Source organism: Anopheles ziemanni, chromosome X (genome assembly GCF_943734765.1).
Source record: "Anopheles ziemanni chromosome X, idAnoZiCoDA_A2_x.2, whole genome shotgun sequence".
Taxonomy (NCBI): Eukaryota; Metazoa; Arthropoda; class Insecta; order Diptera; family Culicidae; genus Anopheles; species Anopheles ziemanni.
Window position 1 is genome coordinate 13,702,268 of NC_080707.1, and position 26,262 is coordinate 13,728,529.

At 43.5% G+C, this 26,262-nt stretch overlaps 1 protein-coding gene across 1 annotated transcript in view; it reads left to right on the forward strand.

The window, feature by feature from the left end:
* LOC131291103 (uncharacterized) overlaps nucleotides 1-26,262 on the forward strand; it is a 229,508-nt gene that overhangs the window by 200,111 nt on the left and 3,135 nt on the right. Inside the window, exons 17-20 of the mRNA XM_058320294.1 lie at nucleotides 10,804-10,942; nucleotides 15,464-15,622; nucleotides 20,123-20,184; nucleotides 24,408-25,425. Coding sequence (XP_058176277.1) covers nucleotides 10,804-10,942; nucleotides 15,464-15,622; nucleotides 20,123-20,184; nucleotides 24,408-25,425 — 1,378 coding nt within the window. The remainder of the gene's footprint in view (nucleotides 1-10,803; nucleotides 10,943-15,463; nucleotides 15,623-20,122; nucleotides 20,185-24,407; nucleotides 25,426-26,262) is intronic.

Consider the following 26,262-nt stretch of genomic DNA (forward strand, 5'->3'; position numbering starts at 1 on the left):
ATAACAAAACGCATTTTGAATTCGTTAAGACGGATCCTACATGTGCTAGTAATTTGATAAAAAAGTCTCCCAGATAGCTTCAATTGGCAAAGAAAAGGTATTCTTCTTATCTTCAAGTTAAACAACGTAAGTAAGCATGTGCTTCAAAGTGGGTCGAGACTTTAAAACCCGGATGGCACTGATCGTTATTGTTTCGTTCGTTGTGTTTTCTCATTTCTTTCTTCTTTTCTCGTATTTCGTAACATTTTCTTTACTTTCTCTGTTTATTTTGTGTTTCCTAAACCGTGTTTGTGGCGGTCCGCCAATAGTAACACAGCTCGTTCGATGGCAACTCTGTACCTAAGTGTTGAGTTAGAAGCTTTTCACTTCAATGATTTGGTTGTTTACTCTACTGTTTTCATCATCCAACTTCATCCATCCCGTGATTTCCTAGAGTCCTGATTAGAGTCATGTCATTTATCTTTTATGTGACATATTTTTTACCCATACACACACACACTCTCTAAAACACTTGTTTACACTTTCTTCTTGCATTCTTGTCCGACCGTACAGATAAAAATTATGACACCCTGTATACTGTTATTATTTTAATTCTTTTTCCTTCCTCTCTACCTCTCTATTTGTCTGTCTTTCTATCTCTCTCTATCTCTCTCGCTCTCTGATTCCCTCTTTCTCTTGCTCAAACTATCTTTCTCTTACACAAACATACACACACACATACACACTGTCGTACCCTTTGTATGCGTGTTTCAATCAGTATTTGAGTGCTCCAACCTGTGTCTATTGTTCATTCGTTGCTGTACGTCTCTGTGATCGCTGTGATCTCCAAACCATTAGCCGAACGCTAACACTGCGAGTCGTATCTTTCTCACTGTTGTGTCTCTGTATCTGTTACCTCGTGTACGTTATAACAGGTGTATATACATTTACATTTATATATATTGTTATAGATAACCGTTTCGTATGCATATCCATTTTCGTATCACGTGTTGATGTGTTGTGTGACGTGTACCTCTGTGATTCGCTGTGCTACTACTACTACCACTACTACTACTACTAATACTACAACTACTACTACTACTACTGTTACAACTAGTACTACTTATTCTACCACCACTAATTAATACACTCTCTACAGTCAATCTATGGCCATGTTGTGTGCGCGTTCGAAGCTCTTTCGAGGGGTCAGGGACGGGAGCTGATAAATGCTCCTAAGCTAACATGCTTACACACATACACATACAGACACACACACGCATGAATTCATGCAACCATGGTTTTGTTTTTTTGTTTTTGCCATTTTCTTGCCGTACTCTTTCTTTCGGTTTCCGTTTCCGTGTCACACTGTTCCACCTCGATGTACCTCGGTTTGGTTTCTTTCGTTCGTTCGTTCGTTCGTTCGTTCGGTTTGCCCTGACCATCCCACTGTATTCGCTCGTGTTCGCCAGTGCTCGGTATCTATTGTTTCCGTGTTGTTTTTCTCCGTTCACCTCCAACATTTACACCTTCACGTCGCTGTATCATGTTGTTCGTTTGTTTCCTTTGTGTTGTTTTGCGTCCCTTCGAACATTGATTGATTTTGATGTTGTTGATCGAAGGCTACTCCGGTGCGAAACCTACCCACGCGTTTGTGAGTACATGTGCTCGTCTATCAGTATGTGTGTGTGTGTGTTTACGTATGTGTGGGATTATTCGACTGTGTGTGCGAGTATCTGAATTTCTAACAAATAACACCGCTCGGATTGAGCCATGACGATGACGACGACGGTTTCTACTACTACTCTTACTGCTACTACTTCTCTTATTACTATTACTACTACCACTAATGCTGCTACAAAGCACTGAAACATCTAAAACCGGCAGGATCTGTAGTCACTACTTGTACTAAAAATGTCAACTGATCGCTCCAGTAAAAGAGCTTGCTTTCCTTTGACATATGCTATAGTAAAAGTTTTGCTGCAGTAAAAAGAAACAAGAACGAACTAGTTACCTCAAAAACTTCACCAGCAACTATCACACAGAAAGCTGCTCGAAGAAGAGAAGAAGACAACTTTATCGATAGTTTGAAACTATCTCTTCGAAGATGTTTTACAAACTTTTCCTCTCTTAAAGCCCTTTTGATATACAGTAGCTCCATCTCGCATAGGTCCTCCCACTCGTTCGCTAGCTGATTGTTGGATGCAGCCTCACTTTTCTCCTCTCCTGACCATGTTGGCCTGCCTAGCCGCTCTCTGCATTCGAACCCAATTGGTGCAACCTTGCCGTGGTCGGCAAATGCGTGTGTGTTGATGGTGCTGCTACTAGGAAGCCGCTGCTTCACTGTATCTCTTGTTATTTCTATTGATCTTCCTCTCTATTTCCATTTCATATTATTATTTTGTTGGCGGCCATTAAGCTATGAAATACTGACTGACAGCACCTTCTACGCGTATGTTCATCGTGTATGAATGCCACATTGTAGAGAACCTACTCACCATAGCTTGGTATTTCTAATGACTTGCAGGTTATACATCACGCACCGATTTTGTAAACAACCGAATAACATAAACTGTAAACAATTCACTTTACAATTGCACAGCAAACGAAAAACCCTGCAACGGAACAGAGGGTTCATAATTTTAACAAGTTGATCCGTATAAATTACGTCTCTATTTGGCGTAGTCTTAGTATACATGTCCGATACGCAGCGTACGATGGCAGCTACCCAAAGACATAAAGGCTTCGAGGGTTCCCAAAACGAGCCATGCTGTATGATAATGAGCTTTTTTGCGTATCGAAATGTTGGTCCAGTAATGACGAGCCGTGCCTGTCCGTTGTTACCAGTAGCCGACGGATATATTATGACATCCCTGTCAGCAGCTACCATCGTGGGGTATTAATTAAGAAGTCATTAAATCAAGCAGCAGTTCCCGTGAATCGAAACCGATGCAATGCAGGCTGCAGGCCAAAAATAGGGCCCGGGGCTTCGTTCTCCGATCGTAACGGAGTGAAAATAATGAGGTGCCATTGATCTCATGAACTTCTGCTCGGGACAGCATTGAATGCTGCCTTTCGTTTCCATCGATCTGTTGTTGGTTGTGTATGGGCACAGTTTCACACGCACGGGGGATTTAATTAACGACAGGACATGGTAACTGTCAACTGACCGTTACACAAGGTAAATAATTTCCAAATGGAGGGAGAGCAGGTGAAATAAATAAATACTACCTACGTTGTAAGCAAAGAGAAAGTTGTGAACCACTAGGCGCCTCCATCGAAAGTAAAAACTACCGGGCGTCCCCATTGGAGTAGCGCACGGTAAAACACCAGGCACCTCCATCACGAAAGTGATTCGATGAAAAGTTAATCACTCTCATCCGAGGTAAAACATTGTGCAAAGCTACCACATTCTTACCATTCTTGAAAAACGAATTGGCTCTCGTACTCATAGCGGGGGCACAAACTTTTCGTTCTTCTCCCCTGGGAGTGGGGGGAGGGGGGGAACGACTTGGGTCACCGAGGTGATCAAAGGCAAGCTCAGCTCTGCAGTGTTGGGTTAGCTCAAGCAACCAATGCTCGACGATGCATTTTCAGCATCCCACTTGGAAAGCGCTGTGCTGAGGCAGCACTCTATTTATTCGTTCGTGCGGCCAGAAAGCCGCCTTAGCAACTCAAGTCAACAGCCCAAGAACCCCCCCAGTTCCCATGCCGCCCGTTCTGGTGAAAAACATATTTGCTTCCGCTTCGCAACACCGCAACAGTGGCTTCGGAAAACACATCTCCACCGGCCGGCATTCGCAAGGTAATTGCAAGTCAAGTCGAAGTGCAAGTGGTTCCGCAAAACTTCCTTCTTTTGCGGCCCTGTGGGAACGCAGAGGGATAGTGCTTCGGCCATCACTATTCGTAGCAGTTCATGCTAGTGAATGAAAAATTTAAAGCAAAAGAAAACACACCCTCCGACACTCCGGCTTCGGTAGACTATACTTTTGCAGATTAAATTTGTTCGAAGAAAATTGTCTACTACTTGTGTGTGGATGGTATGTGTTTGGGCCAGCAGCTCGTACGGTTTTTCGGGATAATGACCTGCCGAACTCTACCAACTACTCCGAGTGCTTGTGCAGTCTACTGAACCATGTAAACCCTTTCTGTTTGAAGCCGTAAAACGTTTCTATCTCGAGAGACAATATTTGCACACAAAACCTACCAATTAAAGTGAGCAAAAGGAAGGAACGGGGGGGTAAAAGGAGTGAGTTCTCTACTCACATTTGAGGAGCAATGAACCATTCAAATGACAGTGAAATACAAAAGTCAGCACCTCCGGTTGGCTTTGAGGTTGGAGAGCCGCTTTGCTTTTTTGTCGAAATTTCGGTAAACACCGTCCAGTGACGCTATGTGTACACATACATACATGCAAGTGAAGGACGTGGATCACCAATTAGCAAGGTTTGGAGGTTTATTCCCCACAAACTCTAAGGGGGATTGTTCGTCCTCACTAACGTTTCCATTATAAGTTGAATAGTTTCGGGAAGTGAAAAATGGAAGCTGAAGCAGCTGATGCGAAGTAGGTCACTTGACTTGCCCCGGCTCGTTGGCAAATATGGGTGTGGCGTCCCCGAACCGAACACCGATGGGTAAACATCTTCCAGATAGGAATCGGAAAGTAATCTCAACGTGCTGAGGGGGCGATTATCCACCCCACAAGGCTGTGCAGCTTTTACGGAGGTTGTTCTAAAAACGCAGGACTATGTAAGTGATTGAAGCTTTCGACGTCTGTTCGGGCGGAAAACTAATGGAAGGAATTTTGGTGCACTTTGCTCAAAGCTTTTCCATGAGATTTGGGGAAAAATTCCTACGAAAACTCTTGTGCTTCCAATAATAATCGTCGAGCCGGAACGAGTAAACTACTCCAGAAATGTTCAACTCAACCTCCCTTTCCAATTAAAGTAGCACCGAAGGCTTTAATTGGACATTGCGATGCCGTTGCGCACACTGGGCATCGTACAACAACGGGAGGGTGGGGGGGGGGGGGGTGGTTTTTCCCCACACAAAAGTGTGATTGCACTGGCAACAATGAGGAGGTGGACCATAGGGACGAAGAAATATAATTACCTTCTTGCGGGGATGTGCCTCTCGAGTGCAACACTGTAGCACAATGCACATAGCACTCACACACACACACACACACACACACCTCGTAGTTATGTCGCGTTGAATAATTACGCGCGCACAATAAGAGTCTGCATTATTCAACGGGAAATTAATAATGGGCACACGTACAAGCGTTGCCATGGAGCAATCATTATTATTGTTACCGACGCACACCGAGCAACGCCACAACGCGCTGTTAGATGGACGGTCTTTTGTCGCTTCCAGCTGCGGCGCGCACATATATCACTTACAGCGGTCAAGATAATGTCCACCGGCGTCAACAATACCGCCGATCGATACGGTTCGAGCCTGGGGGCTGTGTCATTGCATAAAAGTACGCCGGGCATCAATAGTACTTGCGAAGGAAAATAATCCCTTTCCGTCGACAAAAGTACTTCGCTCAGCTAAAACATGGCCGGGTGCGGAAAGGTCGAAGGTTTTGGTCGCTCGTTCTACCAACATTTTGTTTTGTTTTCCCCGTTTTTTTTTGTCGGATATCGACTCGCTTCATTTTACGACCGATAAATGTCGGCTGTCCAGTGTCTTTATCCGAAACGGCTTTCTTTTGGTCCGAGTAAAGCGCCTGCAGGTACGCATGTCACATGATACTACCTCACGGTGGGATAAAAGGCTGACATTTAGGGAAAAAATCGATGTGTGTGTTTTGATTTCTAACTCTTTGACTGCCCATATAGTGGGTGACAGGCAATCCGGAACGAGGAAGGAAACTCATACAGTATTGTTTTAATATATTAGTAGGCTGGAAATGGAAAACAATATCCTTAGGGAGGCTTAGTCTCTATGTTCTTGTTCTAAATGTTCTAAAAATACTAGGTACTCAACAGGTTAACTGTCAAGCGGTTTTAGAACATGTTTTAGTATAGCCATTTTTTATATAAGTAGTTTATAACACAAATTCTTGGATTTGTTTTTAAGCCGATATTAAATAGACTAAGCATCCTCAAAAATAGTATTACTAAAATTACTACAGCCTACTACTACATTCGTGCAATACTATATGAGATCCAAATTACCTGTCACCCACTATGTGTTAAACACGTTTACTGCCATGTCACAAAAAAGTGGGTTCTAAAAATTTTTTGACTCATAAATAAATGAAAACGCAACTTCAAAGCTATAGTAAGATAAATAACAAATTCTTTGAGAAGCTTCCTCTTTGCTTGGCCTTCGAATACTGTCGGTTTAACAAAATTTATTAAAAAAGATTGTACTAAAAAAGTGTAGTAAAAACGCTTGGCAGTCAACGTGTTAAAAAAGGTTGTACTAAAAGAGTGTGCCATAAACGCTTGGCAGTCAACGTGTTTAATGATAGCCAGATAGTTTACCAAGAAAAACCCTTAGTATACATTCAATGCTATGTATTCCAAAGTAAACAATCAGAGTTTTAATATTCTTAAATCAGTATTGAAATTCGTATAACTTTGTCAATTTAAAAGGAAGTCAATGTTTTCTTTGAATTCCACCATGATTTATTTTAAGAATTCAAATACAATTTTCTAATTCGAACACCTACAAGCATTGCAATGAAATATTTTTATAGAAAAATGAAGAACAAGACAAGGTTTTCAAAACTTTGGTAATGAATAAAGTAAAGTACCGTAAAAGATCCTGGAAAATGTTTACTACATAAAGATACACATGCAAACAAACAAGTCCTAGTATATTTAGTTGCTGGTTTTGAAATAAGCAAAGGTTCCAAGCAATGCTATTCTGTAAGAGACGTATTTTTTTTTCAAATAGTATAAAAAATGTTGTAAATCATGTACTAAACTGCATACATTTTTAGTACAGAGCATTGTTTATTCAACCGACTGTTTTTCCAATGGATAAATTTACTTTTATCGCGATTTTAGTTCAGTTTTGATAAAACAAATTTATCTTAAAATCCCGTTTGTCATTTCCGCAGGATTGTTCGACCTAATCCCACCGTACACGCGTGTCAAACTTGGTCAGCCGAACTCCACTACGCTTCTTTCTCGATTGCGTCAAAGCCGGGCGGGATCGGAAGCCTATTTTTTCGCCCATCCTCCCGTCGGCGAGCTGCCTGATTGGAATGCAAGAAAGCTGACGCTTGCGGTTGGCGAAAAGCACTCCATTCCCAAAAAACGCCGGCGAGCTCCTAAGCATGGTTCTTTGGCGCGGGCCAAAAATAAACCACCCATGGACAATGGCTTTACGCCGAGGCCCGAGGATTCCGGGTCATCCCGGCCGCATGACAGCTATTAAATCGAACAGTCCACACACAGAGAGAGAGGATCAGTTCGGGATGGACTATTAAAACCCCGCTCCCCGAGCCCCCACCCCGCTCGCCAATAATTCCACACATGCCCATGGAAAGTCGCCCTACGCGCCGGGAAATAATTCCATTTTCCTCCACCCGCTTTCTCCGGCCGACTGGAGCGAATCAATCGGACCTTTTGCGAAAAACAGGCCGGGCTATTAGGGCAACACTTCTCGAGCGATACCATGCCGCCCTTCGCCGGTGGTGGGGGGGGGGGGGGGTTGAGAAACGGCGACGGCAGGACGAAGATTGATTGAACCTAACGAACGATTCCAGCTTTAAGCTCCCTCGAACGGCTGCCCTGGGAAGGGAAGGTTTCGCCAGATGTTTCCGGCGTACCGTTTTTCTACACGCCTTGGCAGCAGGAGGGGGGAGGGGGGAGGGCACCCTTCCAAGCAGTAATGTTCGGATGTACAATCGGGGGGTGAATACCTGTATTTATTCACTTGAGTAAACGGTTTTCTTCCGTTCGCACTCGATATCCATCGATTTTCCCTACCCCTCGCGCTCGGTATGTGTCTCTTGCTGTCGCTTACTCCATCCATCTCGCCATAATCTACTATCTCTTTCCCTCCCGCCCGGTTAAAGCCGCTTGTTTCGTCCTCTTGAAGCATCCACAGAACTGGAACGCCAAAGACGTAAGTCAATATCACTTTCGCCTGCCTTCAAGTGCGATTTGCAAACTCGGGAAACTAAAGACGTCGGGCCACTATTTGCATTCTTCTTGGCAGAAAAACCTTCCCCTCCTCCTCCACTACCTCTCTTCGTCTTCTTTCCCCCTCCAAAAGGAGCTGTTGTGTGCTGGGGGTTTTGTTTACCGACGGGTTTGTTTCGTAAAACCGACTCGGGCGAGAGAGAGACACAAACGAGAATGTGGCCGAAGATGGAAATTAGTTTTCCATGCTGCCGACCTTGCCCTAGCATGCCAAGCAACAGCCCCGGTATTTGTTGGAGGCTTAGTGCCGGGCTTTTGCCGTGCTTATCTGCACATCCCCGATCGATTCGGTGAAAAAAAAAAAGGGAAACGAAATGCCAAGGGAAAAGTTGATTCCAAATGCCAACCGGGTATTAGAGAAGCCAGCTTTGAAGGAGCACATTCGAGGAGCTTGACGAGCTTTCTTAGGGGACCGCTGTACGATTTGCTCTCGATTGCGAAGTCATGCAAACATAACCAAGCTTCAACGCCATCGTGTTTGGCGTTTTAGTAAAAATGAACATAAAATACTTTCGCCACCATTTTGCCCGACCAACAACCTTCAACAGCGATTTATCTACCTGTCATCGTTTGGGAACCGGTTTTGATCCCATTTAAGCCCATCAGAACCATCCGTTTACGTTTTCGCTCACTTAAACCCTTCAGAAATGTGAAAGTAGGCTTAAAAAAGGACAATTGAGAGCTTCTTCAACCCTTCAGGTGACATGCTTCTGGACCCTGCCGGTTTTCCGCGGATGATCGGTACAAATACCCACCACTGTATGTATATTTATTTACGCTTGCTTTTCTAACGCCTCACCCACCCCTTGAAAAATGTGGGAAATGCGCTACCTGATGAACGTGGGCTTCCATTACGAAATCCCTAAGCCCATTCCGATGTAGTGGACCTCAACCTTATCAACCGGAAACTCTGTCTCATTTTTGTCAGCTCGTTGTCTACCTCATCTTGTTGGTTCTCGCTTCCCCTCTCTATCGTTTTGCTTCTCTCTTACACTTTCATTTTACTGCAACAAACCCGTTCAGGATAAGATAATAACAGTAGTAAACCAAAATCAACTGATTACCATTGTCATAAGGAAACGGGAAAAATTCGAGCTACAATGAAAGTCGGTAATGATGCGAATCGGAAAAAGAAACGGAAACCTTAGAGCTGGTGTTTCCATGGTTTTTAGCTCCCTAAGCGTCCTTCAACTCGTCAACGCAAGGATGTTGATGCGAAAAAGTGTATTTTTATATGAGAAGAGAATTTTATTTTCTAGTTTCCGCCATCTAGGGTAGTTAGATTGAATTGTTTTGAGTAGACTGTGAGTATCAACAGCAGGAGCTACCTCAATGCTTCATAAACTCACCCGTAAAACCTCTTTTGGAGTTGTGATTTCGTAATTTCGCTACCATTTGCACCTTTAACCAAAGTTTGGCCTCTCGAACATTTTTTTTCCACAAAATTTCAATCATCACCGAGCAACAGTGACTTACCAAAAAAAAAAAATAAAAATAAGGGTAAACAAAAGCGCTACCGATGAATCGATGCGAGGTAGATGTCAACATGACAAGTGCGAAACAAAACTTGTTTGCTTCACAACAAGAAACCAGAAGAGAGAGAAAAAAAACCTCCCTGTAGCGAAACAACAGAAAACAAAACAAACCAATTGACATACCAAAACCACAAGGGGAAACGGGCAGCAAAACGCAAACGATGTCAAAACAGAACGCAAACAAAGCGCAAAACTTCCATGCCAAAAAAAAAAACGCCCGCTTTCCGTTGTAGTAACTCACACTGCATCATAAGTGCATTTTTAGCGTTTTCTTTCCGTTTCAGTTTTCCGTTCCGTTCTTCGTAACCCAACCCCACAATCCAGCCTGATACTGCCGAATGAACGTTTCTAAACTCTTCTCTTCTCTTTCTTTTCTTTCTTTGCCAACCAAATGTACTAAAACCGTACCAAAAAAAAAACGAAAACAAAAACCAATAATAACGAACCGACACGAAACAACTCGAAACTGCGTTCGTTCGTTCGAAACCACACGCACACACCCGTGTCGGAATGGGAACGTTCTACTAAACCAACCGACCAACCGTATATGTGTTAAACGAAACTGCAAAAACTAAAACCCAACTACGCAACCGAACAATCTGTCTACAATGTAAAATGCAAATGTACCAACGTCATCGTTGCGCTCGACGTCAACGGCTAAACGCACGAAAAACAAACACTCGTCCTACGCTGAACCCTGTGTTACCTGCCGTGACGTTGCTGTAAACGAATCGCGTGTTTAAACCACTAAAACAAAACGTTATCAAAACGAACAACAAACAATGCTATCTAAATGTTATCGTGCTGCAAATGGCTGACCAACAAACATCTCGATGTATATAACTGACTGATGCATTTTATATACTTCGGCCACTCTTTTCCTTTTTCTCTCTCTGTATCTCTCTCTCACACAAACACTCACACACATACACATTCTAAAAACTGAATACCTGTGACTGTGCGTTCGTGTGTATGAATGTATCGCTATGACGGCGCAAACCGTCTAACAAAACAAAAAAACGATGAACAAAACAACCAAACCAAACCCAATAACAAAACAATCTAAAATCGAAAACAAAACCTGAAACCTCACCTTCGAAAACGCTCGGTTCGACCAACTACAGCCAACTATCACGGCTCAAACACAGTGTTTCTAGTCGGTGTTTTAATGTCGGTTGTTGGGGGTGTTTTTATAACGTTTGCTCTGATGGCTTTGTGCTACAGGTCAGTTGTAGTACATAATAACTTCTCCTTGTGCCTAAGGTTAGTGACTTTTTTCCGTTTTTGTTCATTCTTTTCATTTTTATCACAAAAAAATTACTTCTACTGCTACTACTACTACTACTACTACTAACTACTACTACTGCCATTACTACTAATACTACTTTACTTACTACTACTGCTATAACTAATACCACCACCACCACCACCACCACTACTGCTACTAAACTACTACCGCCACTGATACAACTACTGAAACTACTAAATTACCACTACTACTCTCGGCTCCCTGCTCTTCGTGAACTGAACAATCTGTCCCTCGAATCTGAACTGAACCTTTCTTTTCTACCACTTCTCGACTACTAACCCACTGTCCGTAACGATGCTTCTACCACCACCACTGTCCCCTCCTTACCAACATCAATACTTCAACTGAATATACTACTAATACTACTACTACTACTATAAACAACTACCAATTCCACCAACCCATTGCCATTCAACCAGATTATCTGACCCGATACCTCTCCACAACCTCTGCCAACGCCCTTTGCCACCACTAATACTACCACTTCTACCGCCACCACCACCACCACCAACCACCACCACTACTACTAATACTACTACTACCACTACTCTTTCTTCAAACTGTGCCGCGCGAAAACTACGAACGTTACAAAAAGTATCACCAGTTTCCGTGACGGGTTTGAATGTTGCTCCTAAACAATTCATGCCAAAAATTCTGCTTTTTCCCGCTTACACTGAACCCGCCAAGCAACCACTACCTCGAAAACCTCGAACCCCACTTACTCCCCTCTCTACACCCCTTACCACGCCGCCCGGCTTTCCCGAAAGCGAACCATCTTAACCATGGCTGTTAAGACCATTACCTGCCAACACCTCCCCCACCCCAAAGTGGTTGTGAGCGACGCGCGTTCCCATTTTGCTTTCGTTCGTTTCTGCTGTGTTTTGAGTTAGCATTCGCGGTCTTCCTAGGTGTTTTACTTCGTTATTTTTGGTTTTCTTTTCATTTGATTACGTATCTGTGTGTATCAGCTTGATGTGATTTTAAACACATTTGAGATTAAACTTACCTAAACGAGCTTCTTGTTTGCGTCTTACCTCGCCCGATGATAACGTGCCTTGCTCACACAGAACAGTCTTCACAAGATACACTACATTGCAACAGATACGAAAGTCCACTTCTGCCTCCCAACCCTTCCATCACCCTTACGCTTCTATCTATTGTCTGTCTCTATAAATCTCTCTCGCTCTCTCTCTCTCTCTCTCTCTCTCTCTCTCTCTCACTCAATCTCTCTCTTTCTATCTCTCTTTCTCTCGGTTTTTTCCTCTATCCACCTTCACTTAAAGGTTAGATCCTTTTCCCTTTTCCATTTTTCCTTCTCCTTTCCTACCTTTCTTCCTCATCCTTTATCACTCTCTGTCTCTCTCTCTCTTTCTCTCTCTCTCTCTCTCTCTCTCTCTCTCTTTCTCTCTCTCTTTCTCTGTCTCTGGCTCTTGGTCTCTCCCTTTAACTCTCTCTCTCTCTCTCTCTCTCTCTCTCTCTCTCTCTCTCTTACTCTCTCTATCTCTCACTTAAATGCTCTCTCTCTCTCTTTGCCCCGTTCTGACCTTCCTCCGATTGTTTCCCAAAAAAAACAACTCTCAACCATCTATACCACGAGATTACACAATCGAAATGTCTAATCTGATTTTACCAACTCTCTGATTTTCAGTTCAATCATGAGTCGAGTTCGAATGTCGAATCTTGATCCGATTATGTACTTGTTATACATTTATCTTCTAACTCTTGCTGTTCTGACCTTACACAATTAACGCTATTCTGTGATAACTGTGATTTGTATTTCATCTTACTTTTATTTTAGTTTCTTTTAATGTTTTGCTTTTATGGAAATTGCTTTTGTTTAGATAAGATGATAATTGATGATTAATTGCACTATATTTTTACCAGATTTGATAGTTTCTATTTCGTTGTGTTTTATTTTTAAATTGTCTTTGAGCCATAGATTCCTTGATGACGTTGTCCAAAACCATTTCTAAAATATAAATAAATAGATCTCATCAGGCAATGAAAATATCAATATTCAATCTTTGCTCGCTATAGGTGCAGGGCAATTTTGTCTTTCTAATATGTTTTGCCTTTGTTTTCTTTTTGTTTAGTTTGTTTTTTTTCAGTTTTATCGTTTTGACGAGTTTATCTTCAAAGGCGCCTCCATAAACGGATGTGCTGCTCTGTAAATATCGACCAGTTAAAACGTTGCTCGTACTGCCATTACAACCTCTACTTATACTACTACCACTGCTACTACTACTGTTTACTAACTAACACCTTCCAAGCGACGGCCCTCTCGGACACCCGGGAGGATGCTTGAAACGGATAAAACTATTGTATTACTAGTGTTTTACCTCGCATGCTTCGGTTTTAGCTTTGGTTTGTGTTTAACTGACTACTATTTATATACTTTTTTATTTATAAAACTGCAACAACAAACTTTTCATTTCAGCATGGCATGGTTTCCTTTTGCATGGATGCTGATTCACTGTCGTTCTTTTCTCGCCTGCATGTTCGCTTCTTTGAATAATTTCTCCTTCATATGACGTTACTTGAACGCTTATGTATGCGTTTTATGATATATTTAACTTGGTTTTCGTTAAGTAATCGATTGCATGTGCATGTGTCGAGCTTCTCTCAAATAATTCTTATCATAGAAGTAAATATATGCGGCGAGTGTTGTGTACGATTGAATGCATGTGCCAAAGCTTCCAACTAGTAACGCGTGTAACACGGTGTAAACTGCTGTGTGTTAATCTCCCCGTTTTCTTGTGTTCCGAGTCTTGGTTTTCGCACACCCGGAAACTCGAATTAAACGGTACAATTGACCGAACTAGCGAAATAAAAATGAACACTAACAAAGCACATTAATCATCGGAATAATGAAGAACTGGAATCGATGCTGCGGAGAAAACAAAACATTCGATACCAAACATCGAAAGACAGCAGGCCACAGCCGTTGGACGATTATTTTTCATAGAGTTTCCCAGGCAAACCATTTTTAACGGTTTAATTTTCACCCTCCCCAATCCTAATTATTTGTTAACTCTTATGTTGCCTGCGATTTTCCCTTCACAACCAAGACCTCTAACCGTAAAGATGAATGCAGGAAAAACAAGCACAACACATCGCTCTCTTCATAACATTTGACTGCGACTCAGTTTCCTCCTCTGCATTATCCTCTGTTTTCAATCGAAGGGAAATTGTTTCAACCTAACTGGTACACTTCGTATCATCGCTTCTAGCTACTGCTTTCCCGTAGAAGTATATGAGTTTTCCGCATCATTATGTGCTTCGTTCACTTCGTCTTTTCGTAGTACTTTTCGCAACCAGCCTAGAATCCTTCTTGTTCACCAACTTTTCCCCGTTTTTTTCTTGACTCATATACTTACCCTTCTTACGCAACCTAACCTGCCTATGTTGAACCCCGCTATCCCTTCTCGCTTTCCACCGTACTCCCCCGCTAACGGCCCGTTTATTGCAATCCCCTCCCCAAATCACTCTTTTCCACCTCCTCTCTCTCTCTCTCTAAAACCAGCACCTCTGATTTCCCCTATTTCCCAACCACCCGATTTGTCAAATCGTTCCCTTATTCCTCCCACGATAAAAAGTTATCAATAATATATAATGAAAAAAAAAGTAATAGTTCACCCTCATCTCATACCATTAGCATAACCAAAAAAAAAACGAATGCTAAAAAACACTACCGCTACCAGGTTCAAAACTGATTTGTGATTTTGTGCTTCTTCTCTCTTTCTCCAAAACACCTTCTCGAATTTCCTTCCACCCCATAATCACCTCCGTCGTTGTACGGATGCGAAAAACAAAAAAAAAACAAAAAAACCCGCCAACGTTGGGATACAAATCTGTCCTGCGAATTTGGCTACAAACAAAATACACGAAAACATTCCATACATACACTACATTTTTCCCTTAAACGGGTAACGTTCACATTCGCAAAACATAAACACAACAAACAACCAATCGGCGATCGGGTCGATCCTGGTTGTATTTTGATTTGTTTATTCTCGATTTTTGATTCGTTCAATTCCCAACGTTACCCACACTTTTCACGTAAACAACAAATACCATCACAACACCCCCAATACACAACGCAACACAACAACTCGGTGTGCGTGCGCGCGCCATCATCGCCTTCACAAAACAATGCCATCTCGTCATCTTCGAATCCACCATCACCATCCGCATCACCATCAACATCGCGTCCTCCCGCCTTCTCGTCGGGTCTTGGCCTTCACCCGGCTCGGCATCGAACCTGCAAAAACAAAACAAACAACCAAACAACCAAACGTCAAACAAAACGGAACGTAAACAAAACGCGATCCGCGATCAAAAACTCGACCGCTGTGTGCGTGTGTAATTATGTGGGGCGCGGGTGGGATGAAAAAAAAACAAAACACACACATACACACACACACACACCTAAACAAATAAACAAATACCGACACCAATTCGAAAACCGGGCGCAGAAAGAAAACCACACGCCTTAAGTACGACCCACCGTACGTGAAGAAACCGATGGCGAAGTACGTCGGTGGCGCCGCGACCGCAAACCATCACTCGCAGGACGACATTTCGCTGGAGGGCTCGAACAAGATGATGTTCGGCAACCAGACGACCCAGTTCAGGTAAGTGCGAACGCGAACGCGCCCAACCCCTCGAGGTACGCATCGAAAACCCGGGTTCCCGGTTCTCCGCCGCCCTGCCCAGGGGGCCCGAGGCGATGATGGGCGGCCATCTTGTCCGCCATCTTGGGGTGACGAGGGTGCATCCACCATCCGCACCATATCACGGCCACCCGCACCGCTCGCAGCCCGCGCAGGGCGAGGGGAACCGGACCGGAACCAAAAAAAAAAAAACATAAACAAACAAACGTCAAGCTCTCCAATATTCTTCCCCACAATTCTGGTAATTCGGCACGCGATCGGTTCAATCCTGGCGCGCCGGCAGGACTTCTACTTTTGTGTGTCGTGTGGCCAACAACCGAGAAACAACCCTCTCACACCACCCACCAACCCCCAACCCCCTCGTAAAACAATACCAAGCCAACGAAAAATGCGAAAACCCAAAACAAAACCACAACCCTTCCCGGTTTCCCACTCCCACTCACCACCAGCTGCTTAAACCACCCACCGCCCACCGCTCACCCATGTGGGGTGGTGGGGCATGGTTGCTTCTTGTTTTTGTTTTCCTCTCATCGTTTTATATTTCGATCTTCCATCGATACCTGTGTTCTGCCTCTCCGTTCTTTGCTATCCTCCTTCTCTTTCCCAGTTTTCAGTTCAGTACAAAACCACCGAGAGTTTTACGCGAAAAACCCCATACAGAAGTGGGTGCTCGAGCCCATTTTTGGCGATCTTCTTCCGTCAAAAAATGCGGAAAATGCGGTTCCCGTCGGGTTTTTTTCCCTTTTTAACTCGCGTGTCATTCTCTTTTGAGCCGCGTATATGTGTGTGTATACTATCATCCATCACAAACGACTATCAGTTGCATACGAGCACACACAGTCGCCACTACACATACACACAAACAACAAACACAACTGTCACCCGTTGGATACCGTTCGGCTTAGTTATTTCATTAGAGCTAGATCTTCAATTTTATAGCAAGTCACCATAATTAGCCACAATGGAGCGGATACTTCTTCTCGCTTAGTTTCTAAAGCTTCTTATTCTCGCCCCCCGTCTCATGGCTCACCCCTTCAATTTGCGAAGTTAATTGAGTTAAATGAAATAGAACACGCAGGGGAAACCAGAAGCGAACTTCGATGTTTAGGTGCGCTACTTTTATTGCCATTAGGTATAGTGCTTTCGGCTTTTACTTTCCTTTGTTTTTGGTTTTCCTCCCCGTAGCCCTTATGGTTGTCCCCGTCCGAAGAGCGAGGACACTTAATTTGATAGTGCTCGGCCGGCCGGCAAGTTCGACTATTAATCATTCCCTCCAGCCGGAATGAGGCACCGAGCATCATTTGTCATCCGGCGGTACCAGGCATCCCTGTTGCCGTTCCCACACATGCATAACGCTCGAGCTTATTCAACCGCAATCGGCACGGTTCGGTTCCATCTTGCAAACAATGGAACCCCCCCCCCCCCCCCCCCCCCCCCCTGATACCGTGGATGACAGATGACACAAAGTTGCCGAACATAACCAGGTAGTGAAGATTGTTTTATTGCGATCCTCTTGCTATTGTTTTTGCCGGGTTTCGTGGTCGTCGACGCACGGGGCTTAAGCTGTGAACCCATGTGGCGAAAGCTCCGACCGGTGCCGCTCCAAATGTGTCGGAAAAGTTTTCCTTAAGCTCTGATAAGATGATCCCTCCCCCTCCTCATCCGACCATTTTTCCACAGCAACGCCTCATTGCGATGTACTAAAGCCCATCACTAAAGCCGAACGAAAGACACACATACACACACATACGCACATAGTCACATCCTCACACACACACAAACGAATGGAATGAGAAATTTGAACCGGAAGCATTTGCTACCAGCAGGAAAACAGGAACGAATTAAATCAAGCGGCTTGCAGTGTGCTAGAGTGTGCGCCCGTTTTAACCTTGCATACGAGTTTGCTTAGAGCCCTAGGCGAAGCTACTAGTTTTTCCATTTTCTTTCCGCGTTTTTTTTTTATTTTCTTGTTTTTGTTTTAGTTTTAGTGTGTTCCACAGATGCGTATATCGAAAAATGTAAATGTCCCGTTGACTGCCATAGCTATCGGTTTTTTTTATAGCCAGCTGTCATTTGTTCTAAAAAGTTTTTGCTCCATAAATAAATGAAAATTCAACGTAAAAACTATAATTACATGAAAACATAATTCTTTGGGAAGCTAAGCCTTTGCTTAGTCTTCGAAAACCTTCGGTTTAATAAATATTGTAAACAAATTTGATCAAAATAAATTGTACTAAAAAGTGTACTAAAAAGGCTTGGCAGTCAATGTGATCTATAAATGCATCTTTATATGCAGAAACATCTTTCCTTCGAAGATTGTTACCTTCGCACATCGTTCACATTTCCCAAACGCAACGCTACCACAACCATTTCCTTAAAACCGCCATTTTGTTGTGAGTTTTCCTGCGTCGAAGATCCTGCGATCTTGCTTATCCTTTTTTTTGCAAACCTCTTCCCAGTCGCATTTGGCTCTGCTCAGGGCAGCTGTTTGCATGGCGCTGTTGGCTTCCAGTTCTGTTAGTTCAGTTTAAAACAACATCAATATGAAACCTATTTGACTGAAGAGCACGAAGGTGTGGGAATTTCCCCCAGAGCGTAGAGGCGTTCGTTTGCAGTTCTTAGCGGAATGATTACGTAAAAGCTTCCCTTAGCGCTAGTTCGCGGGTTTCTTCTATCATTTCTATTGAACTATTTTTTCGGCCCGTTTTTTTCTTAACTCGTTCCCTCACATCTGTTTCACGGATAGCAAGATCCTTATCGGTACACCGTTTAGCCGACTCGTTACGCATTATGTTCAGTGCATTCCCAACTTTCCCTTACCTTTCATTGTTTTGCACGAATTCCCTTTGCGCCCTAGAATGAGTTTAGTGAAACATTGTTCTGCTTTACACGTTGGTTTTTTTTGTTAGACTTCGCTCGCAATGCACTCGTTTCAAGCCGAGGTTTCCTTATTTTGATGCTTATTTTTCCATTCTACTACATCCAAACCGAAAGTGATTAGCGTTTGGGTTCGTTCTGGAGATGTCTTGCGCGGTTTGCATGTGTATCAGCAAAGTGGAACACGCTGAGCTAGTGAACATAGAGTTTTACTTTAAAAGCTAAAAACAAAAAACAAAAAAATCACGAAAGATCTGGAAAGGTGATGAAAAAGACGTATGAAGCTTTTGCTAGGGAAATGCAATAATTCCGTTCAGTTTTGTTTCTCTTTCACAGACTAGCACATTAGTCTTGCAAGCATAGTTTGTTTTTCTTCATCGTTTTGTTTTGCTCTTCGACAATGCTTTAGATGCGCGCACAAATGCGAAACGATACCAAATTTTCCTGCGCGAAACAATTCTTACCCCAATTTTTCCTCCTTTTGCCCGTTCAATATACCGTTTGCCAATCCAATGGTTTTGGACTTAGCTTTCACCCTTGCGTTTCGTTTTGTTTGCTTTCGTCTGCTCTCCTTTCTCTCTATCCCTAGGGGACCGATTCGTTCATTTTAGCGTTAGTGCGTTCCGTTTTACCGTTTTCTTCCTGTGCTCTATCACGCCATTTTGCTCCCTGCTGTTTTCATTTTTCCGTTCATTCCTTAGATACTTTGATTCGGTGCTTTACGATTGGAATTGTGTTCAACTTTTCGATTTAGTGCTCTCCTAGGTTGTTTTCGGTTTCACATGCAGCATATAGGCGTTGCTGCGTGTACAAGAACGTTTAGTTTCTTGTTTTCCTTTTTTTCATATTCTATGAATTGTTTGTTTGTTTTCGTTTAAACTAGCTCCTTACTTACAGTTCCTTTTAGCTTTCTCTCTCTCTCTCTCTCTATCTATCTATCTCTTTCTCTTTTTCTCTTCTTCACTTACACTGTCTTTCACTTTCTTTCTACCTATCTCTATCTGTCGCTCTCTGTTTCATTTTCTCACGCTATCTTTCTATCTCGCTATTTTTCTCTCTCTCACTCTCTATCTCTCTCTTTCTCTTTCATTATCTATCTATTTCTGTATCTATTACTGCCTCTATGTATATTCATATGCAACACAAATATTCATCAGAAGCATTTGAATTGAAATGTTTCTACGCACCCTGTTCAACGCCCTCCTTTTTCTTCCCGAATTTTTCCCGATTTTCGTAGAAAACGTACGCCTTTATACCCTGTCGACGATTCACTGCAGCGAATAGAACTAACATTCGCCATTTTCTGCTCTTCGCACACATTCTCTTTCTCGTTCTCTCTTTCCTTCTCCTTCTCTCTCTCTCTCTCTCTCTCTCTTTCTCTCTCGTCCTCGAAATTTTCCCTCTTCCTGGTTTTGTTTCTCGTTCACGTAATGCCGGAACATCGCCATGGACAACAATCGCATGGACCTTCGGACCAACGACCAACACGGATCAACCTGGCCTGACAACGACTGGACCGGTCTGGATCAACGCTGGGATCTACCACCCCTCCAACCCCCCCACCCCTCGGACCGCGAATTGCAGAGACCACAAGGCCATACGTAGGATGACCGGATCAGTGAGCGAGGACGACCCGACCCATTCCGGTGAGTACACGCACGCACGCACGCACGAGCTGCTCCAAGCTCTCAGAAAACGCTAGCCAAAATCAGATACGAGATTTCCACTCACTCAAAGCTCAACCCATCTAGACAAGCCATCTCCCTCACCATTCCCCTCTATCCAACCACAAGAGTGAAGGGCATAAGCATAAGAAAAAGGTTTACAAGACCTCATCTTCGACAGAAAGCAACAAAACAAGCACCGCCAGGTACAGAAAAAAAAGCTCGAGTAGCGAAGTACACGTCAAAGGTTGTGTTGCGTTATTTTACGGTTTTAATTATTTTTTTGGAATATCGTTGCGTTCTTATCTGTTGTACGATGGAGACGCCTTATTATTTAGAACAATTTAGAACAACTTAAAAATACCTTTCAAACACTAAAGAATTTTTTTAAATTTATTGATATTACACATGACTCGCCAGATTCTCTCACTCACTCAGCTGAGACTGTATCTCGAGCAAATGTAATGTCAAAGTAGGTGATGGAGGCGCCTGGTGGCCTATCAGAACAATATCTACAGGCTGCCGGAAAATGGTTGAAATTTTATTTTGAAATAGGCAGCTTCTTCTACACAAGCCCAAGTCTAGGTAGAGGAAATCTGCTATGGTGACAGTTAGGCTCGTGTTTTTTCTTTTTTTTTTTTTAATGTCGAGCTCATGTCAAGTCAATTCCAAAAAATTTTAACTTAAAAAAATAACGCCCCTTTTCTCTTCTGTACCACTAAAGACGTCTGCGACGTAGCAGTTACAAATGTATTTTTAACTATTGGATCACAAAAATGAATTCAACGTTCAGTTCCAAGTACCAGAAACGTACTTTAAATTGCGTTACTCAATTGTACTAAAATATTTGATCAAACATAATTCATCATTGCAGTATTTTTTAACCACAAAAATATAACTCAAACATCAGTTTCCTTCATCGGCTTACAACACAACCCTAGCCATTTCATACAGTGTTAACTGATGTGGAAGAATTCAGCAGCGAGAGGGAATGAAGTTGTTCGCAATGAACCGAAAACAAAACATCCCGGAGTCGAAGTCTCAATCCGTTTCACAATCGTCCATGCGAATCGGTCAAAGATGGAATGGAGTGTGTATGTGAACAAGCTCATACGCACGCACTCACTCATACACATTGGTACAACCGATTTCCTGCCACGTGTGCAAATTGTTATTTTTCATGTTTTTCCTCCCGGTCGTGTCCATCTGGGTTGATTTGTACCGGAACGAAGGCTCGATCTCGGTGTTGGGGTTGGGAGAAACTGTCTAGAATTTCATCAGCCCCCTCACCCCCCTCTCCATCGCCCGCCGATACCGATGGCTGAGCTGCCAGACCAGCAGAAAAGTAATTGCTTAAGTCAACGCTAATCCACCGCCGTTAAATTGAGCCGGACCGAGCGCTTACAGCCTGTGTGGCAGATTGCGACTGCGAAAGAGCACGTCATACCGGAATCGGAAAATGCAAGGATAGGACGGCCGGGGCAGGGGGGAGGCGAAAGGATTGGTGCGGGTGTAATAATGCTGCGAGCGAACTATTTTCCTGCCCACTGATTGACGAGCATAGAAAAATAATGACTACGAAAACTCGGCTCGAACGCTTGCCGGGGAAGCGGCGGGTCAAAATGGTTCGGTCAGCAACCGACATTCCCACCCCCCCTTCCCAAACTCGCCAGCTTTGTTTTCCCTTTTGCTGGAAAAAATATAGGGCCAGCAAATAATAACTTTTCAAATAGCGTTGGGTGTATGGCGTTCAATTTGTTCTGACGAAAGAGCCACGCAGCTGCAAAATCCCATCAACAGCCATTTAGAGTTCTTTACACTCGTTCACTATATTATCTCATCAGTTCTTTACATAGCTTTCTATAACGTATGTTGCTTCGGATTCAAAACAAAGTATGAGAGCCCACTAACCTTCCCACAACTCAATCGAACACCTACGCTCGCTACTGAGAAAGATAAAAAGGGAAAGAGAAGGCATAAGAGAGCAGGGCATAACAAAATCAGCAGAGTTTTTCCCGAGTAAACAGTTTTCTGTTTTTTAAATAATAAGTACAACCGAGAGCAACTTTCAAAAACCCCAACCATAGATAGATTGGATAAAACGATCAAATGCACTGATACATAGACGCACACCAACAGACAAACACACCAACACACACTCACAGCACGGACAAATACGCTCTGTTCAGTTGCTGTAAGACTACCTCAGTTTTCTGAATATTTACGTAAATTAGCTCACTCTTGGTAATTTGTTTGGCCAAAACATGCTAAATTTCCTTAAACAAACACAGAAATTATACAACAACTATCAAAAATAATATTATAAAACGATTGTTCCATTGCTATAAGATTACTTAAACACAATCGGGTTTAAAAGGTGTTAACCCCAACTAATGTGTTTTTTTTAATAGTTTGATAAATATCAATTTCCTTTTCAAACCGGTTAATGATCTGAAAAGCTCGTTGATTGGAGTTAACTAGCAAAGATGATTTTAAGCTTGTTAAACGTGTCCTTTTAATAACACAGCTAACTTATTTTGAATTTCCAACCAATTCAGATTATTCCTTAAATTATTCAAGGGTTAACTTGGTGTCATGTTATAAAATAGCAGGTAGAACGCAAGTGTTCTATTCAAAATGTGTTTAATAAATGATATCAAACACAAGTTTATTATATCAATGTACTCTCTGCTGATCATCTGAGATAATATAATGGCCAATTCGAGAGTAAAAACTTAATAACAGCAGCATACGTCATGCATGAATGTGACGCAAAGCTTCTTTTGGATTCAAACTATACAAACCCAAACTGTAGAAACATCCCATATAAACATTTTAGGTATCAAAAACTAATTTAAAATAAAATAAACTTAGTAAGATAGTTTGTTCGTTGTGAATCCTCATTCATTTTTATTGAATTTATATAAGGACTTTCAAATTACAATTGTGAGATCATTACTCAAAAATCGTCCAACTCTTGTCTTATACATTCCTTTTAAAGATTTAAAGCAATTTAAGTGAAAGTTTAAGTTGGGACAAATAGAATATTTTATAAAATATATTTACAGTTTGTACCGGCTCTACTAAATTTTCTCTCGGGCTTCGACATTTCTCGCTCAAAATGACAAAATTTATGCTTTTAGCAGCTCCATTTGTAATTTTCCTTCCATCAAAATCACGATTTTACTACAAAGAGTTTTAATGTACTAAAAATCACTACAAGTAACTAAAACTTACTTTACAAAACTTTACTTTACTTTTGGTATACGATGTTTCATCAATTTGTGTATTTGTTTAAGCCATTTTTGCAGTGTATTACCTAAAGATTATCGAGAGCGAGCAAACTTTTCAATATTTTTATGGGAAATTACGGAAATCCAGGTGGTCTTATAACAACTGGACAGGGTTTACTCACTTTTAATTTTGAAGACTCGTGTTGAAACTTAGCTCGAGCTGAAAATTCGTTACGAACAGGAGGCTAAAACGACAAAGAATCCTGTAGCACGAACCCCCACCCCATCACTCATCAAGCATCCCCAAATCTATCGCACACACACAAACACATACAAACACTCACACACACACACACACACACACAGCCACTATGTACAGTATATCGAGAGCAGCATACAGCAACTCCCCTCAGTTTGTGCTACCGTTTGATCTGAAACTCGTACCGCCGTGTCCGGTGTCTTCTTCTTTCTTTCTTCTTTCTTTCTTTCTTTCTGTCTCTTCTGTCTCTCTCTCTCTCTCTACCATTCGTAACCGAAACGTACCGAAAACAAACAAAAATTAAACGACAACGACAACAAAAAAACCCATTTCGAAACCACAATTAATAATCGAAATAATGGTAAAAAAAAAACCAAAAACAAACGAATAAACAAAACGGAAATTCAAACGACCGAATTGTCAACTGCAATCTGAACACAAACACACATACACACTCGCATATATCCACACATACTCACACACACACACACTGGACAAACTCTTGTGCTCGTCGCGGCCGCGCCTCCCACCGCCCACCACTCCCTCCTACATCGTGCAACAACAACATTACCGGTAATGACACAAACACACACACACACACACACACACATACACACACACTAAACCTCGAAACCACGATAAACGAATCGCTTGCGAAATTGCAACCGGAATCGGAATCGAAACCTGAATGTGGGGCCGCGCGGAACATGCAGGCGAGGAAGAGACGGTCTCGTTCATCGACCTGCCGCCGAACAGTCTGTCGGGCAAGCAGATGCCGGAAAAGGGCATCCTGAAGAAGCACGGCTTCGGGCTGGTGCTGGGCGACGGGCCGAAAGACAAGTGGAGCGCGACGGCGGCGGCGGCGGCGGCGAACGATGACGCGCACTCCGATAATCTCGAATTGATAGCTCAGCAAGAATCCACTATTCCTTCATCAGGTGGCCAGGTGGTCGTCGGAGTCGGCGGTGTCGGTGGCGGTGGCGGCGTCGGCGGCGTCGGCGGTGGCGTCGGTGGCGTGGGCGGCCCGGGCGGTCTCGGAGGCCCGGGCGTCATCGGCGGCGTGCTGGGCGGGGGCGTCGGCGGAGGTGGCGTCGGTGGGGTCGGGATCGGCGTCGGGGGCGGCGTGCTCGGCACCGTGTCGGACGTCGAGCGGACGATGAAGAGCCTCAACGGCTACCACGAGGACATCCTGGAGGCGCTGCGGTCGGCGGCGCAGGCACAGCGCAGCAGCGCCAACACCCCGTCCGGCAGCATCAGCGAGGAGCTGCTGCGCAAGACGCTGGCGGAGTGCGTTACCGGGGCGCAGATCAGCGCCGCCAGCGTGCACCCGCAGGATCCGCGCGACTACAAGCGCTCCGTCAGCTCGCGGACCGGCTCGCGGGAGAATGTGTGCGAGCCGCAGCCGCACGTGCTGAGTGACGCCGGCCAGACGGCTACGCTGCTGCATCACCACCGACAGCAGCAGCAGCAGCAGCAGCACGCCGGCCTCCTGCAGCAACAGCAGCAGCAGCAGCAGCAGCAGCAGCAGGGGCTGCTGGGCGACGAGGACGACACGCCGTCGGTGGGGCCGCTGCGCATCCGGAACCTGGAGGACCTGATCCGGCAGCTGGAGCACCACTCGTCGCGCCACATGAGCCCGAGCGGCTCGGAGGACATCCGCATGTCCGAGACCGAGGCCGACCGCCACTATAGAGTAGATAGTTCAGCCGCCTGCAGTGAGTCGTCGCACGGGTAAGTCCTCCTTTCCCCGCTATACCGATGCTGGTATAGTCGTAAGTCTTAGAGCATGTACATTTAACTCCGGGTAGTCCATCTCAAATGACTACGGACCTCAGAATACCTTCCTCCTGACGATAGAAGAGTGGAAAACATGGTCAAGAGTTCTTTTGGTGTACTCTCAACAAAGAAAATATTTTTTAGTACAACAAATTTTGATAAAATTTGTTTATAAAACAACTTCTAAGAAGTTTTCCCAAGGCTAATGTTTAACATCTTCTATAGCCGAGGAGTTTCGTGACATGTTCCGAAATGAGTCATTGGCAGTCAATGTGTGGATTGCATTAAGGTCTTCTAAGGCATAGACGCTTTTTTTCCAGTATTTAGGAATTCAGATCCTAAACGAGCTCGACAAACTGAATGACAAACGTACTGCGTTTAAATGTACTAAACAAACATCTGCCTTGTTCCTAGGCTCCACCGAATATTCAGTGAGGCGCGATAACCGATGAAGTTTAACAGTTGTAGAGATCGCTCTGGGCAGAATATAATTCTTTGATTGCAGTATGAACCTGTAGGATATAAGCATCTATTTCTGCGATCCCGTAAACAATGAACCGTCAGCTTCAGCAGTCGTACCAGAAATAGACGCTTTTCGTTTCTACATACAGCTCAGAGCCCAAACACGCTTAACAAACGCGCTCCGTCTATGTCATAGATGTACTAAATGTACATCTGGCTTTTCCTGAGTTCCACTAAACACTCAATAAGGCGTCACGACCCATGAAGTGGAGTTCAACAGCTATTCTGGAGAGCGATCCACATATCCGCTTTTTCGCATAGAGCTTAGGG